Raw genomic sequence first — 17,585 nt, forward strand, 5'->3', positions numbered from 1 at the left:
TTATACACAGTCTATACTTTAATTATATGAAGTCTTAAGTATTACAAACTGTGCTAATCAAGGCATGGTCTGGTCTGGTCTGGTCTGGTTTGAGGCTCACTGCAGTTTAAAGTAAATTCTCCTACTTCCTTTGTAATTCACAATACCTCTGCAGAAATGCAAGACTCCAAACAGAAATTAAAAAAAAAAAAAAAAAAGATTATGGTGAACCCCAACAACTTGTCACTTCCCTGGAGCTAGATCTTGTGTCCCTGAGCTTTTTGCTAAAGCTACCCACAGATAACATTATGATGGCCCAAAGCACACACAATGCAGATCAATACTGAGCTGAGTGACTGTCAGTGTGAGTGATTGTTTGTACCTTTGGATATCCACAGGGGATAGAAAACAAATGCTTTTTCTAAATATCCTATGAATGCATGACATGGTTTCATACCGTATATGATGATGGACAAAATATTACAAAAACATAATAAGTAACTATTACATTTAAGTTAAGTTAAGCAGAGGGGAGGCGTTTATAAAATAATGGAAAATGGAAGCAGAAAGCAGGCGTTAGACAACATAGTGGCAAAAATTCAACAAGAGATATATATATAGTAGCAAGAATGAGGATAAAGAAAGGGAAAACATGTTGATGTATTCAGCGTCTCTCCAGAGTGTTGCAGTCTATTGGGAGTGACCAGGGGAGCATGACTGAGCATGAATATTGGATGAACAAAGATGCTCTGGGATGAGGCAGCCGTCTGAATTTTAACGGTGAGGGAAGGGCGTGGGTGGCATCAGAGGACACGCTGATAAACACAGTGACAATGACGTCATCTTGGACTAAGAGGATGTAATTGGATGTCTTAAAGTTGTATGTTAAAATAGAGGCTTGTGCCTTTGTTTTTAGCTAGCATCTAACTTGCTTTTAAAAGGAGACTTTGAAGGTTTGGTTTACTTTTTGCAGAGATTTCAAGTCTTTGAGCCAGGTGATCAAAATGTGCGCAGCTGTGATGGATCAATGAGGCTCGACAACCAATCTGATATAATGAGATACCAATCAATCAATCCATTGTGAGTTCTAAGACTTTAATAGGAGGAAAATTGCCATTGAAAAGGTGATTAGCGAATGAGGCACCATCACAAAGCTAATCAGTACTCATTAAAGCTGGAAATTCTTTAAGATGAGGCCTGTTTAATGGACACAAGCTGCAGGCTTCCAAACTGTTTTAGTGGATTCAGGACTGCTGTAATGTGTAACATAGTTCCTGTGGTTTCTACAGTAGTGGGACAGCATTCAATGCAGCAAGAAGTTGCATGGGTCCCGGAGACAACAGATCAAGCTAGCAAGCTAGGAGAGACTATCATCACTGCACAAAAACAGTCTCATATGCACTGCTATTAGGGGAATCTAGAGTGGCATTTATGTGGATGATACTGTGGTATAAAGTGCCAATTCAATCCAAGACTGATGGAGCATCTGTGTGAAGCCCAGACCCAACACACAATCTAAAGGTTCCTCTATCAAACCCTGTAGACGCTGTGCTGATAGATGTTTAGGTGATGTACACAATGTAAGGCACTTGTATAGGAGGAGTTTAGTTTTGTAGTCAAAAGTCACAGTGTCAGGCTGGCTCTGATTGCATCCATTCTTTGTACTGAAACGTACCAGTTAGGCACGAACACACACACACACACACACAGCCACGACTAATTAAAGGAGTGGAGTTCTCTTTATCAGAACATGCTCATGTCACAGTAAAAAACGAAAAGCTCTTTCACTCATGCGCTAACAGTAATTTTATGGGCCTTATTTTCCATTAACTTACAACAATTACATAAATTTAACAGTGAGTAAATCAGCAGACAGTGTCACTCCTGCTCAGTGCTGTAGTGTGATGGAGCTTTTGTTAGTGAAAGAAAAATCCTCAGTGCATCTCTTTCACCCGAGCACTGCTGTTCTTCAGATAAATGAGTTGCCGTTGTGCTGCAGTCTTTGTTGACCACCAGAATTTAAGTCTAGAGGTGAGACAATTAAACAATTAAAAAAACAAATGGGAAATTATTATGCTTTTTTTGTTGTTTTTTTTGATCTCCAGACTGCTTTGGCCTCTCATTCCTGATTATTCATTTTTCAAATTGACAGATTGTTTGGCGCTTCGGGCAGCAAAGGTGTGTGTTCGTGCAGTAAGACTCCTCGACTTCCTGTGCACATACAGTGAAAAATTCATTTGCTGGTTCACATCACACCTCAAAGAGGTTTAAGGGCTTTCCTTTGCTACCTCTGAATGTTACTTAGCCTCCATCTTTTGATGACTAATTGGGGTTTGGAAGTAATGTTGTGAACCTTTCTTCATTGTCACTAGGCCAGAAGCCTTCAGAGGACACCAGAGTAGAGTCAGAAGTAAAAAAAAATCATTTCCCAAGCCATGTTTGGGAAAGGATGTTCCAACTTTGAATAGTAACACTACAAAAAGGTTACACAAAGGTCTTTAATTGATGGCTATTTAGCTGGCTTTTAGCCTGAAGTAATGCTGTACAATAATTCTTGAGAGCACAAATATGCAAACAGTGGTGTGCTGTTTCTACACAGGTCCAGAGGAACATCAGTTTGTGGGCTTTAGAGATGATGAGACCATGGTGCTTTGAGTCCAGTGCAGGCCATTAGATTAGCACTGAGCCAGCACCACTAAATGCTACCGCTGTCCATGGTGCTGAAATCAATGGTTAACCACGGTTAGGGTTAGGGTTAATCCTGTTTCAGTGCTGCCACTGAACTCCTATTAAAATTTAGTCTTGTGACTTAATGATAAAGTTACTTTTCATTACAATGACACATGCTAACTTGCAGCATTGATAGGAATGTGCTGCTTAATGTCAGACTAAAGGCAGGAATGAGGGTCAAGAGCCTGAGCTGGTCTTCACTTACTAAGGTCAGTAACCAGTGTCAACACAAAAGACCAAAGATGTGCGATTATATGAACATTATGGCTATTATACCTGAATAGTTAATGGCACAGTTTTGTCAAACCCTTAAACTAAACAAAAAGACTCATCTCTGCCCACATCCTGTGTGTTTCTAATGAGGCACTGTACAGAGGCCGAATGCCAAAAACTGTTCCAATATTTATAAACCTAACTGTAAATCATGTAAACTCTAACATGTATAATGCATTTAGAAGCAAACTGTCCAGTAACTGTTATTGAAAATCTGTTCAATAACAGTTTATTTAGTACAGTACAGTTTTCTGCTGTAGTCGGAGCTTTTAATGTATGAATGAAATGTAAAATAATCTGGACACCAAAGCTGCTGACTGCTCAGTCTGAGCTTGCCAAAATATGTGCAAGACGCCAGGGTACATCACACTATATCATTTTTGCCCTTTAAGAATCTGCAGTAAAGGAATAATCAAGTCTTTTCATATCATGCTTGAGATGACACAATGGCTCTGCATATTTTGCCAGTGCCACGGCTCATTCAGTCCCGCAGACATGGAGATGAGGTCTGCTTGCACCGCAGTGTGTAAGCCAATAAAAACAGAGCGAGATGTAGTGAAAAACTGCTACTCTGGTGTGATTCTTATCAAGAGAGACAAATGAATACACAAAGGCATGAAGGAAATTAACAGAGAGCTGTGATGCAAAGTGTTGTTTTTAATTCTTTCATAAAGTGCGCAACCTTGAAATGGGACCCCCATAGGGCACATTTATTAGGGCATTCACTGACCTGAGGCACTGCATCAAAGACCTGTTCCTATTTCCATTTTTATACCATCTGTGAAAATGATATGACAGGTTCACAGGGTGAGGATTTGATTGAATTCCAACACAAACAATCAGTTGATACAGACTCCAATATGAGCCCCTGGGGGTGTTTCAAAGTAATTATGGCACAAAGGCTGACTTTCTGAACTATGAAACACATTTGATTGATTGATTGTCCTCTGCATCAATAGCAGCTGTATGTCAAAGTGTCCTAAAATTAGAGGGAAAAAGTTATCCTTTCCTCTGTAGTTGTAAAAGTAAAAATACAAACTTACTTTATTTCATCATGTAACCATTGCCCTAACAATGTGTGCACGGATGTGCCTAGCATGTCCTGTCATGAAACCCTAGGCAGTACATGAATTGAAAGTCTCTTAGATAGCACTGGTTTAACATCTGATGGCAGCAGTGGTCTTGGTCATACATTTTCCCCATTGGGGTGTCAGACAGTGTCAGACGAGCCTCATTGAATATAACAAAACATATTTTCAAAAGATTAGTTATTGACCATTGCCCAGTTTGAATCTAACTCAGTATTGTCTGAAGATGAGTTTTAGCAGAATATGCAGGAACTGAGCAACACTAAGCAACGAAACTATAGATACCCCAGGGGAGACCCAGAACGCGGTGGATAGACTATGCCTCTCGGCTGGCCTGGGAACACCTCAGGATTCCCCTGGAAGAGCTGAATGAAGTGTCTGGTGGGAGGGAAGTCTGGGTGTCTCTGTTTAGACTGCTGCCCCCACAACAAGATGAATACAAGGTGGGTAGAGTCTGGGATATTTTTGCCAAATCATTCCTAAGCAGCTGAAAACAGGGAGTTAAAACTGCAGACAGTTTGAGTTGTTGTATTGCTTGTAGATGTCAATTGTCTTGTTTATTTGGGTGTCTGGCTTTTGAAAAAACTACCTTTAAAGAGTCTTAAGAGAATTATGTTCCACCCTACTAAAATCAACTTTCCTATAGTAGAAATGTAATAGAATCATTTAGGTCTTCATTTGTATTTAGATCTAAATTCTAGGTAAAATTCCCTGACATGCAATACATGAAATACATAGAGACCACTTTGTTAAGTTCCAGCTGGAGTCAGACCCAGGTGTCTATTCTACAATGGCCACTATATGCTGTCTGATATGAATATTTCTATGCCAAGTTAGAAAGCCTTCAGATAATGAAATGATCATCAAAATTAAATCATGTTGATTATGTGTAAAAACGAGACCTCTCTTTTCTATAACATCTTTATTTAAAATGATTTACAACACAAACTGGCACCACTTGAATGGCATCTTTTTTGTCCTTCTCCACAACTTCAACTTTTTACATACATACACACACCATGTGTCCTTTCAAAAATAAATCCATGCGGTAAAGTCAAAAAGGAAAGAAGTTTAGGATCCTTTAAAAAAAGTGTTCGAGAGACTGCTGGAAAACAACTTTGACGACCATAGTTTAGTCACCTTCCTAATATAAATCTCACACCTTGGAGAGAAACCATCAATCAACCTGATAAAACCAGACCAAAGGTTGTAGCTCACTCGCTTGGTTGGATGTGATCAGTGTTAGCTTATTAGATAACATGACATGATACCCAGTACAACCTATGAGCTTGTGTTTACACCCCTAACAGAAATTGTACACAGATCATCATGGTAAAAAGGACTGGAATAGCAATATCTGTACAGATTATTAAAAATATTTTAAATCTGTTCATGTAAAACAACAATAATAATAATAATTTTCCGTGTCAATACCTTTGCATGACACTGTTTTGTGGTTTTTTTGTACAAAGTACAAAGATTGTGCAATCCAAGCTTTAGTGATTAAATTGTGTTCTTCCTTGGCTTCTGACATCGTCAGAGTTTTGCATTAAATTAGTCAAATATTAGATGAAGGATTTTGTGCATGGGGAAAAAAAAACATCTTTTCGATTACTTGGCTCACACCTAACAGTGTCTTTGTGTTTGGCTAATTTCGTGAAGGAGAAAACAAATGTAAATTGATTTTGATGGCATTTTAAAAGTTTTGCCATCAGATATTGCATGTGAAAAAAGGAGATATTTGTCTTTTGGCTGTATGAACTTGATTCAGTAAAATTGCAATGCGGCTCACAGAAGGTTCAGTATAAAATCAATAAAATGACCTTTCTTTTGCAGGCCATCTGAGCTCTGAACAAATGAGAATATTTTGTTATTCATGTAGAAGTAGGTGTTTCTTGACATATGATACATTTAGTAGTGTTGATTTTAGGGCGAAACCGACCTTTCTGTTGAAGTTCCATCATGAGCACCATCGCTGTAGACATTGGTAAACTAACACAGACGCTACATCTGATCCACAGTCTGCTTTGAGACACCTGCTGCCCTCAGATTTTGTATCGGTTCCCTTTTCAGTTCAATCGATTTCAAATGAGGATTATTTTTAACACTACTGAATGCAGTCTACCTCCTCTAGTAATTATAACCTAACATAAGTAGACTCCACCAAAAGGAAGTAAAATAAGGAGTGGAAGCTGAACAACAGACTGAAAGTGGAGGCTGGAGACAGGGCAGGGAAAAGTGACTGATGCCTCTGCTGGATGTTCTGATGTACTACAAATCAGGTGAACACTTAAAATTCAAAGTGATTCTTAGTGTGGGCTATAATTTGCAAATAAACATAGTAAAAGTCAAACCCAATATAAACTTCAGTATCATCTTAAGAAGACCCCCCCCCAAAAAAAAAAAAAAATAATAATAAAAAAAAAAAAATTGACCTTCTCGATGAATAGTAATTTTATACTAAAGAAGCATCATATGACAGACCAGTCATTGTACACTACCAGCAGAGGGTCATACAGTGGCTTTTCCTCCCTGTATAGAGATGACATGGGCTGAGGAGAAGTCTGTGGTTGTGCTCTTAGACTGTGCCTGCTGCTGCTCCTGCCGTAGGGATGGTCGCAGTGGGCAGGCCTCTACCTCGATGTCTCTGACCACCTCTTCTGCGTCCTCCGCTTCCTGATTTGAGCTGTAGACACACACCAGGACTACAGTGAGCCAGCTGTGAGACCTGAGCTAGAAACAGCATCTAAAGCTGCTTGGCAATTCAGGTTAAATGGGGTTTAAAGTTTCCTCATGAAAAAAAGAATACAATCCAAAATGAAACTAATTGGCTTTAATTAACCCTCTGAAGCCCAAACTGTTTTTCTGCATTTTTCATTCATATAAAACATTTATAAAGCCAAACCAAAACTCAAGTTAAATTTGATATTTACCAATAAGGGAAAACAAGAGGCTCTACATGCTTTAAATATTTAAAAATGTGCCTTTGGACAAGTTCTACAGACCAGTTTCTCCACTCTACATTTCACACCTACAGATTCACCAAATGGTCACTAAATCTTCACCAAATTCTGTCATGTGACTGCTGGTTATAAATGATGGTCATTGGTTATTATCTAACAACTGATATAGTATGTGCATTTTAAGGCTGTTCCATACTCCGCGAGACAAAGAGCGGAGAACGCGCTCCACGGGTGGTAAGAGATAAAATAAACGGAGGTACCATACTCCGCGAGACGTGTGTGTGCAGAACTCCTCATACGGCCCTCCCACTGCAGCGCAGGTCAGACACCAAACAGGAACAACATCACACACAGCCCACCTCCAGTGTTTGCGAACAGAGGAAGGTACAGCAGCTGACATTATGGATTTTGCAGCTTTGTTAAAGGAGATGGACGAGGAGACGAACACGCGTAAAGAGGAAGAAGAAGAGGAGTTGTTGCTGCTATTCACAAAGATTGCGAGAGCCTTTATGACCACATTTGCACATCTACTGTGTTCCAATGTGCCTGCGATACTTCAAACTGTCCGGTGATGAGTTGTGAAGATGCGACATTAAAAGTAACAATAGCAAAGATTCAGTGTTTGTGCTAGCTTTTATGACCACATTTGCACATCAAATCGGCAACATGAAGCACATATCTGCCACAGGGGTCCGTCAACTGCTGTGCGGCGTCCCTCCTCATCTGTCCTGCCTGCAGCATCACTTTCATCACGCCCACAATAAATTCCGACCAATCACAGCATGGTTGCCGCACAGCCTTGAAAGACAAAGTTCGGCCCGGACCCTGTACACAAGAGTGCGGAACAGCGGGCGGTCCGAGACAAAAAATGACGTCATTTTGTGGGCGCAACGTCTGCACAGGGGAAAAAGTTCTTTGTCTCGCGGAGTATGGATCCAGCTTTAGTCAAGTTAAAAAAAATATGCTGTGAAGTGACTGACCCTTGGTGGGTGCTGGGGTTCAGAGGGTTCATAAAAGTGCATTGTCTAGGCAGTACCTAAACAGATGGTACACTGCAGTAAACTCTGTTTTTATATGGCAACTGAAAACATGTTTAAATTCAAATTTAAATTAGAATTAATTACATTCAAAAACACATTACTTTTCAATTAGTACATCCACTGACCAGGAAGAAGTTAAAATTAGTTCAAAGTAGAGGGACTCTGAATTAAAATATAGTAAATATTTATAATCAGGGAAAAAACACAAGCCATTATTTGTCTTTAAAATGCATCAAATGCAGTTATGTACTTTAATTATTTTGAAATCAAAAACCGCTGGAGGCCCAGTTTAGCAGGAGGCAAGTTAAAATGTCATTGCTACAAAGAAGCTGTTCAGTGGTCAGCAGTCAAACTGCATTTGTACTGAACAGTTTCCAGGGCAGGGGTAACTGAGTGAAATAAAGTAGGGCTGCACTGAAACAAAGTGTGCATGCTGATAAAAACACTCGTTTAGAAAGTGGAAAAAACAACCGAACAATATCGAAGCTCAAGGAGAACCCATAATGACATCCAGAGCCTGCTGAAACGTCTTTACCTTGTCCTCTTTGTTGCCTTCTTTACATAGTGCCTCCTCCTCTGCCTCTGTCTGACGCAGCATGTCAAGACAGGGGGGGAGGAAAAGAGATAATAGCAAGAGCAAAGAGTTAAAAAGAGAAGGAATGAGAATGAAGAGGAGAAGGATGAGTAAAGGGTGAAGGATCAGATGGCAAATGAAAGAACAGGTGTAAGTAGAGGCAAAAGCAGGGCAAGAAAGTAAATGAAATGTGATTTGGACCAAATTATGTGAGTGAAGATATGATTAATTAACAACACAGAAAAGATGGGAAAGGGACACGGACAAAAGGTAAATGGCTGATTTGGAGACGAGCAAAAGCAAGAAGGTAAAAGCAAAAGCAACATTTCAATTGGCAACTTCAGTGCTTACATAAGCCATTCGACATTCGACAATCCATCCTTCTTAAACTTTTTGGATTTTACATGCATCCCCCATCAAGTTGTGTGAGTAGAAATATCTTTTCATATTTGCGAAAAGGACATTGTCTTGTGACACTTCGCAATTTGGCCAAAGAACAGAAACACCGTACATTTCAATGAAGTCTGCTCACTATTTGAAAAACCAATGCTAACACAGCTAATACCATCTGAATATTCTACTGTTTTGATGTGTGTTATGCTAGGAGGGAGAATCAGAGATGTAGCTAACCATCATGGTGGATATTATTTTAGCTGTTTATAGTTTTACTCACTGCTGTGCTCGGACTAGGCGGTCGTGCTGCTGCTCCAGCCTCCTCATTGGCTGCCGAGCCCTCTTTAAAAGTCTTCTTATTGGCCTGGGTCTTGGACTGCTGGGCCTTTGCTGCCTGGGTGCTCACAGCATGGAGAAGCTGAAAATCACAAACAGCCGGTCTTAGTTACACCTGAATTGACCACAAACGGCATCATATCTAATGTGAATGCTCGATGGCAGTACCTTGGTGACGGTGCCTACTGCTTTGGTACGTCCTTCCCTGAACACCAGCTTCTGGTCACAGTGCAGGTACTCAGGGGTTTTGATGAAGCGAAAATGAACTGTGGCCTTGTCCCCCGTCCTCAGGCAGTCTTTGTTCATTGACAGGATTGTGGCCGTCTGCCTGATGCTGCCACAGTGGACTAATTAAAGGAAAAGACAGTGAGCGGTAACTCAAGGTGACTCAAGGTTTGTGTTCAGACATATCTGTCTGTGTCATCACTAACCCATGGCCTGGTATCTTGGAGATATTGTGGTCGGATGGTGTAGCACCAAAATCTCAGCCTCAAACTCCCAAGTGGCCTGTGGCATCAACTTTGGGGAAACCATCACCATTCCTTTCCTTATAGAAGATCGTTTGATCTGAGAAGATGGGTAGAAAGTACAGAAACAAAATACAAGAGAAAAAATGAAGCTGGGGGAATAGTGAAGACAAAACAGAATTAGAGCGAGAACACTACCTGCTCCTACTCGTTGGGATTTGCATGTATAATAAAACTGATTATAAAGTTAGGCAACTAATTCATATTCATATTACTTCAGAAGTTTCAGAATAATTATCCCTCTCAAATGTTTGTAAAACTTTGTTGTCTATATGCAGATTGTACAACAGATAAACAACACTGAAATATTGTACTCAGCCCTCACAGACCTTTTTGAGGGCAAAGGAGGCCGTCTGTCCGCCGCGGACCTCTTTGACAGGCATCCTCTTGCGGTGGATGGATTTGACAGCGATGGGTATGAAGGTGCCAAGCGGGTCTGGCCCTAAGAGCAGCGTGTCATTTAGACGTATCAATCCACGTAATGTAGTGCCCGAAACTACTGTGCCCACGCCCTGCAAAAATAACATCAGCGTGAGGTTGTGTTCGTGTCTTCTTAGTCTACTTTGAACCAAAAATACTGTTTGTTTTTTTTCACCTCATATTATGCTGTGGTATTTCACACCTTGAATACAATGAATTTTAACACCCCAATCTTTATTCAGAAAATACTACTCTGTGTACTCCAATCTCCCCGCTATGTCAACTGTCTGCTTTTAATACTGTAAATGTGAAAGTGTACCAAATGTTCTCATCCTCATGTTCTGCAGCGACAGCACGGCTGTGGAAATCAAAACACTGTCAGTGCTGTGTCACTATAGAACTTACCTTTATTTACACTGACTTTTGACAGGTGAGTGTTCAGTGCGTTACATATTTTACATCCACTGCTACTGACAGACATGTCAACAGTGTTTTGGACCATGAAACTGAAACTGTTGTTGTGGCTTGACTGTTAACATTTGAAGCTTAGTAAACTAGAAAGAAAAAGAAAAGAATTTCTTACCGGTACTGAGTATGTGTCATCTATCTGAAACTCTGCAGGTTCATCATTGTTAAAGGTGGTCCTAGAAGAGAGGAGGTTTAAGAACATCTTCAGCAGGTCCATGTTCTCCCCTGTCACATTTGAGATCTGGAAAATTGGACACATCCTGGAACAAGAGAGGTTGTCAGAGGACAAAGACAGGAAACATTAGCATCAGCTTTGTGTTAACAACACAAGACAAAAACAGAAAAGACCAATTCATGAATTATACCATAGCACTTTATGTCAGAGAGTCTTTGTCCTTTGCCTAATTGAGCTTGAGCAAGACTTTTGAGCTGTTAAGGTTCAGAGATGCTGCCGTTTAGCAACATCTGACCTCCCAGTGGGTGGCATGGCAGATTCCCTCAGGGGAGTGTTAAACCAGCACATACATATTCACAGAAAGAGACACTTTCACAAAGGAAAGAGGCAGACCTAGCTGTTATATGCCAGATTTGTGAAAAGACAAACTGTAAATCAAACCAACAGCATGGAAAGACATGAATGCAGCCTTTCTACAATATTGCAGTGAACAGGCATATCACATTCTAAATGCAGAGAGGAATCTGAAGAAATAAACACCACAGCAGAGATAACAATTGTGTTTTTCTCCATACACTATTCATTGTGACATTTCAGTTCTTCTCCATAAGTATCTCTTCTGATGTTTTGCTACTATTATTAATATACATATGATCATTATTAATTGTGTCATTCTGAATATTTTCTTAATTTTATTGTCACATCACCTTTTTACCTTTCTGATTCTTTGTCTATCCACTATTAACTCCTACTGTTATATTTGAGCTGGTATTTGGTATTTCCTCCCATCCTCCCATCCACCTCTACTTTGTTTTTACCTCTCAGAGCTGAAGTTTGAGGCAGTGACGATGACATCATCCTTGTTCTGCACCAACACCGGGATTTTCCTGCAGCCTGGTGACTTTAATAACCTCTGTAATAATTTCAGCGTCTCTGCAGACAAATCCACGACAACACGGAAATGAGAGTTTCTCAAAACCAAAACAACAGCTGTCAAAAGTCTGAGAACACACAGAACACCTGACAGACAGAATAACACTCCTGATCATTAGCACTTAATGAGGCGTTACATTACAGAAAAACAGAACTGTAGGGAGTTCGGTCCTTTAGTAAACACGGCCCCTTAGAATATCTAACTGCTTTATTTTTAATATATTTTAGTTAGGAGACTTCTTATCTTAATGACTTCCAACTGCTCTTTTATTTGGACTTCCAATGAAACACTTTCAGCTTTAGTTTACGTGATAACTCCTTTACTACCCAGACAGGCTTTCTAAGTGCTGTTTTTCATAAACATTACCACCATTACAGCTTAACGTATCAAGTATATAAGGAAATAGTGTCTACAGTCTTTCAATATAATGCATGTCTGGTACAGCTTTATTATTGCTGTGGGAGTCTTTATTACACTGATAACTATTAATACCTTATGATAGCTTCTTGCTATATGTATGGAAAGCGACACACAACTTGGGAAGCTACACAAAGTCAGATAAACATTGAACATAAAGTAGTAATATGCAAATTTACCTTGCAGGATGTTCGCTGGACACATGTCTATTTTAGTAACCACTACAAACACAGGTACATTCAGGGCTAGTGCCAGACCCAGATGCTCCTTAGTCATGCCAACGATGCCAGCGTTACTGCCGACCTAAAAAAAAAAACATTAAAAGAAACATAACTTTACAAGAAAATGAGTCCATGTCAGGAGTTGAACATTAGATTCCTCACCATGAGCATGCAGAAATCAGGCAGGTGTCCTGTCATGCCAAACACAGTAGTCTTCAGGTACTTCTCATGGCCAGCCAGGTCAATAAAAGTGATGACCTTTGATGATTTCTCACAGATCTTGGTCCAGTCAAGACCTCCACCGTGGCTGTCTGGCTTGTTTACCACCTAAACAAACAAGAGTAAGACAAAGGATTTAATATGACCTGTGTGAGTATGTATGAGAAATGATAGCCACAGTAGAATAGTATGAGGAAAAAGGCCCAACAAAAGAGTCAAAACATTAGATTTCTATCATCTAAATTTATGTTACACTTCCCTTCTTTTTCTTTATTTTTCACCTGCCATGGTGCCCATTAGGAGCTGGCAGAAGCTCACCTGTCCTTCCTGGTCAAAGCCCAGGATATCGTTGCCTACGCTGCTCGTCCTGCCACTCTCCATTTCATGTTTGTGTCTGAAGAGCTTCTGGCGAGCGAATCCTCTGCCATTGTCCAGTTCCCCATGCGTCAACACTCCAAGTAGGGTGCTCTTTCCAGCATCTACGTTCCCCACAACAGCCACTCTGGCGAAGTCAGAAATACAGATGTCAGTACAGAAATCAACACTAGTACCAGTGGCAACACTGGTACAAATCCACCTTCTGACTGTGAATCCTTTAGTTGAGTCTGTATCTTGTTTATTGTATCTTTCTGTCTGTGCTAGTGCTTACTTGTATTATTACACAGATACCTTCTCACAACCTACCCAATATAGTTATAATAAAGTAAATAAAATCAAGGAAGAAAAAACTTTCTAAATCCAAACACACAAAATTTAAATAAGGACATACACAGATCAAAATAACCTACCAGGCCAGGTCCAACAAGGGGTTGTGCTGTAATAATCTTAAATCTAACACTGTAAACAGGCTGTACAAAAAACTACTAAACTGGAATTTAAAGTGTATGTCAGTCACAGAAAAGATAACACATACAGTATCGTACTGGCTTTAATGGCTTCGGACTAGGCAAAATTTGTGCAGAGTCAAGTTTAATGCATGTCGACAGCTGGTAAAGAGGGGTGTCCAAGAAGAACACTAATGCTCACAACAATTACAGGATGAACCATGCCAAAAAGCACAAAAAGAAGGCTAAAGAAATCTAGCATCCATGGTACGATGAAGCCAAAATAACTATTTGGATCGATATGACTGCTAATTGTGAAACACTGGGCTGGGAAGGTGCTTAAATGGGGCTGTATGGGTGCTTTTCCAACATAACAATATCTCTATTACAACAAATCAAAGAAAACTGACTTAAATCCAGCTCTGAATAATAAGCATGAATGAGCATGACAGTAGAGAACACAGGAGGACGGTATCAACTTAAAAATCATCTCCTAAACATACTTATAAACTTATCTGATTTACAACATGACATTCTAGGCTTGTCACATCTTAACAGGGGCCAATAAGGTCAGTAAAAAAAGATTTCTTCTGATCATTTTTACCTGACTTCCAGGAAATCCTGTTCGCCCACACGCCTACGGATGAGGTAGTCCTGAATCTTTCCACCAGTGTCTGTCCTTTCTCTCAGCAGGATTAGGTCGGCCTCAATCTGTTCACATAGCGACTGCACCGTGGCCACCGATGCGTCCATGTCTTTCTCATTGAGGCCATAGTCCCCACCATCTACACAGTGAGGAGAAGGAGGAGTTACTGGGATTGAGGATAATGTGTAGATGGTGATGCATGCTCTATCAAACTTGTTTTACAGTGCAGCAGCCGGAGCATGTCTGATGACTGTCAAGACTGATAGTAAAGGAATGTCAGTAATACAACAGGGCGGTAAATGCAAGAAAAGAGCAAAAACAGGTGGAGTAAGGGAGATGTGTAATTATGCTTCAGACCATGAGTGTAGAACTGCGTGAATATATGTTTTTATGTAACTATATATCTTCCAAACTCAAAGGTCCACTGTCTTTCTTTCAGAAAGAAACTGGCTGCCAGTTAGTTCACCCTTAATTAGTTTGATTGCTGTTGCTAGGCAATCAAACTATTGTTCACCCTCTTTCTTCTTCTTTTTTATTCTTCTGTATGTTTTTTGGCGCAGCGTATCTTCAACATACATTGACCGATTTCAGCCATTCAACTATCAAAATGTCCATCTCACAATTTACATTTTTTTTCAAAAAAATATAATATTAAGATTAAGCAATTTCGGTGTCGTTTTTAACATGGGATTCTATGACAGCCCTTCAACAAGGGTCATCTGACAAATGTATCTCCTCCTACAAATTTCAAGCTACAGACTCCATTACGCTCATTAGATGCTGCTCTATCAAACTTGTATTCAGAATTTTCTAATTCCGAATCATTTCCAATCCTTCACATCAGCATCCAATCAAACTTGCATTTTCTTCAGGAAATGCCCTTTTTTAGTTATATATAATTCAAGCTCTCCTCAAAATTAAGAGTCTAGTTAGAGACAGAAATCCAGTCGGGTCAGTTGCTTGTCCAGCCAGTCAGACAGCCATAAATACCGGTGTACAGTGTCTACTACTGCCCCCACTACAGCCCCCGTGCTGAGCAGGGATAAATGACACCCTTTTACACATGCACTCTGACCCCCCAACAGGCCACATGGGTCACACATGTTGCTGTAACAGGCAAAAAATAATCCCGCTTGCTAACAATGGCCCTCATGGTTCTGTGCGGAGCAGAGGAGTTTCAGAATGAAAACCAAACAGCAAACAAATGGGATTAGCTGCCTGGGAGACACAGTTGACTGAAGTGACGGCTCTGCTGCTGCACAAAGGTGGCTATGCCATAGCTTTTATTAATATGTGAGCGTAAATGTGTGTTTATTTTTAATGAAGCTACACAAGCCTGAGGTAAAAAGGCAGAAAATGGGCCCTGGTTTTCCACAACAAAGTAGTAGATTTTTCATATGACTGTGATGTTTCAGTTTACACTAAAGCAATTTGGCTGCTTAGCTAATAAAAGTCTTTGGTGCCATCTATGGGATCTGTGCACCATGTGCAGCAGGTGATGGAGAAGAAAACTTTCTTGATCAAAACAAAACAGATGCTGCATTAAACCCAAAATACACCAACGCACACATCATTCAATAAGACACATGTTCCAGGTGCTGACAGGTCAGAGTGCCTCCTCAATACTGTCTAAATTCCTACTTTAGACAGTATACTTTTGCTTTCAATCACATCTACTTCTTAGGTAAAATAGTCGATTCCTAATTTTGTTTTATAAAATCTATACAGTCTTTTTAATTGGTATTCATTGTAAATAGGCCCCCACTTACCTGAGCCCATACCAACCACATAGATTGTCTCTCCGCATCCTTCATCTATCCGTTCCCTCAGATGCCGTAGTAATGAATCATACTGTTCCCCTGTCGGACTCACAAGGACCAGCTGAAAGATGAGAGACAAATCAAACAGAGCAAACACTGAGCTAAACTCAACAACCCTTTGAATGAAAATGACCTGGATGACTGAGAATCTTCATCAACACACTGAGCTAATCTTTTTGTAAGTGTCTGAAAATCTCTGCTCCAACAAGTAATGGGCCTTTGTTATAAGTCAGTAAAGTTTTGTTTTGTTCGTTCAGTCTGCTCCTTTCACCAAAATACAAATAACTGCAAAGTTTGCACACACAGTGGATTTAAAGTATGTCCGGGATAACCTGCCAGCTGGACACATTTGCACACGCACTGCAACATACGTGTCACTCTCTCTGCTGTTTAACACAGCCAGCACAAAGTGCACTGTGACAAATTTTCATGCACCTTAATAAACATTTGTTTACCGAATCACAGCAAACATTTAGCTCGGTTGGCATCGTGAAACTTATTGCTGCTGGTTGCAATTTACACCGAGGCCCACCTTGCTGCTTAAATCTAAATGATCCGCGGACTCTCCGTTTGTAGCCTCGCAGTCTTCAAAGCCCTCTTCGCCGGATGGATCCTCGGCATATCCCCGGTCCGGTGCAAACATACAAGCCGGTACTATGGACTCTGCTGCTGCTAGTGACCCTGGACATATCGCGGGTTCTGTCGCCGTTAAGGACGCCATTTCTAGAGAGAGGAACAATGCAAAGGAAGTAAAATAATTTAAACTAATTCATTTCATGGGCTTCACTAGCCAAGCTTTAGCTATTAGCAGAGACAAAAAGTTAGGTTGAATAGAAACACAGCAAGCTAGCTAACGCTAACCAAACATCGAACTTGCTGCTACCAAGTGTAACAACCTGAAACTGAGCAACAATATTTTAAAAAGTCGCCATAGTCGTAACATGTGAAGTACATTTTTAAGCGTCCTTTCATATCCACTGTTAATTAAACCGAATTATATACTTAAATCTCTACAGAAATCAAACATACCAGAAGTTGCTAGCTAGCCGACAAGCTAACTTAGTTGTTTATTCTGGTTGGTTTCGGTGTCAGTGTGATACGCCCATCATAAAAATACAGACAGATGATTGGTCGCAGCGCAGCAGCCACGCCCACTCAGTGAAGTACAACATCCATGAGCATGCTGCTCGGCTGCAATCCTGAAGCCCTGACCTACTTTCACACAGGGAAACACGCAGACTTACGTCTGTATACGAGTGACATAACACCACATAATTTGTTGGTAAATAAAAAAATACATTGATATTTTATTCATTTTTTATTCTTCACATAAATAAGACTATACATGTTTATATGGTGTTTACATATTTGTACAAGCTGTGTGTACCATTCTCATACTCATTTTTAAAATAAATATAAATTTAATAAAATTAGTTGGATGTTGTTATATTTGTTAGTTTGATTGCCGTAGCTACGCCATTGCTACGGCAATCAAACACTCGTTTTTCACCCTCTTTCTTCTTCTTTTTTATTCTTCC

At 40.1% G+C, this 17,585-nt stretch overlaps 1 protein-coding gene across 1 annotated transcript; it reads right to left on the reverse strand.

Annotated features, from left to right (window-relative positions):
• Window positions 1-4,977: 4,977 nt before the first annotated feature.
• On the reverse strand, window positions 4,978-17,133 carry LOC114439006 (GTP-binding protein 1-like). Its single transcript, XM_028410713.1, has 14 exons — window positions 17,077-17,133; window positions 16,580-16,770; window positions 15,997-16,108; window positions 14,186-14,366; window positions 13,076-13,259; window positions 12,701-12,865; window positions 12,497-12,620; window positions 11,785-11,899; window positions 10,907-11,051; window positions 10,233-10,415; window positions 9,808-9,943; window positions 9,545-9,723; window positions 9,321-9,458; window positions 4,978-6,756 (listed from the first exon to the last, which is right to left on the reverse strand). Exons 2-14 carry the CDS (start codon window positions 16,766-16,768, stop codon window positions 6,649-6,651), a joined length of 1,959 nt encoding a protein of 652 aa, XP_028266514.1. The 5' UTR covers window positions 16,769-16,770; window positions 17,077-17,133; the 3' UTR covers window positions 4,978-6,648.
• Between the last annotated feature and the right edge of the window lie 452 nt (window positions 17,134-17,585).

This window comes from Parambassis ranga, chromosome 1 (assembly GCF_900634625.1).
Source record: "Parambassis ranga chromosome 1, fParRan2.1, whole genome shotgun sequence".
NCBI lineage: Eukaryota > Metazoa > Chordata > Actinopteri > Ambassidae > Parambassis > Parambassis ranga.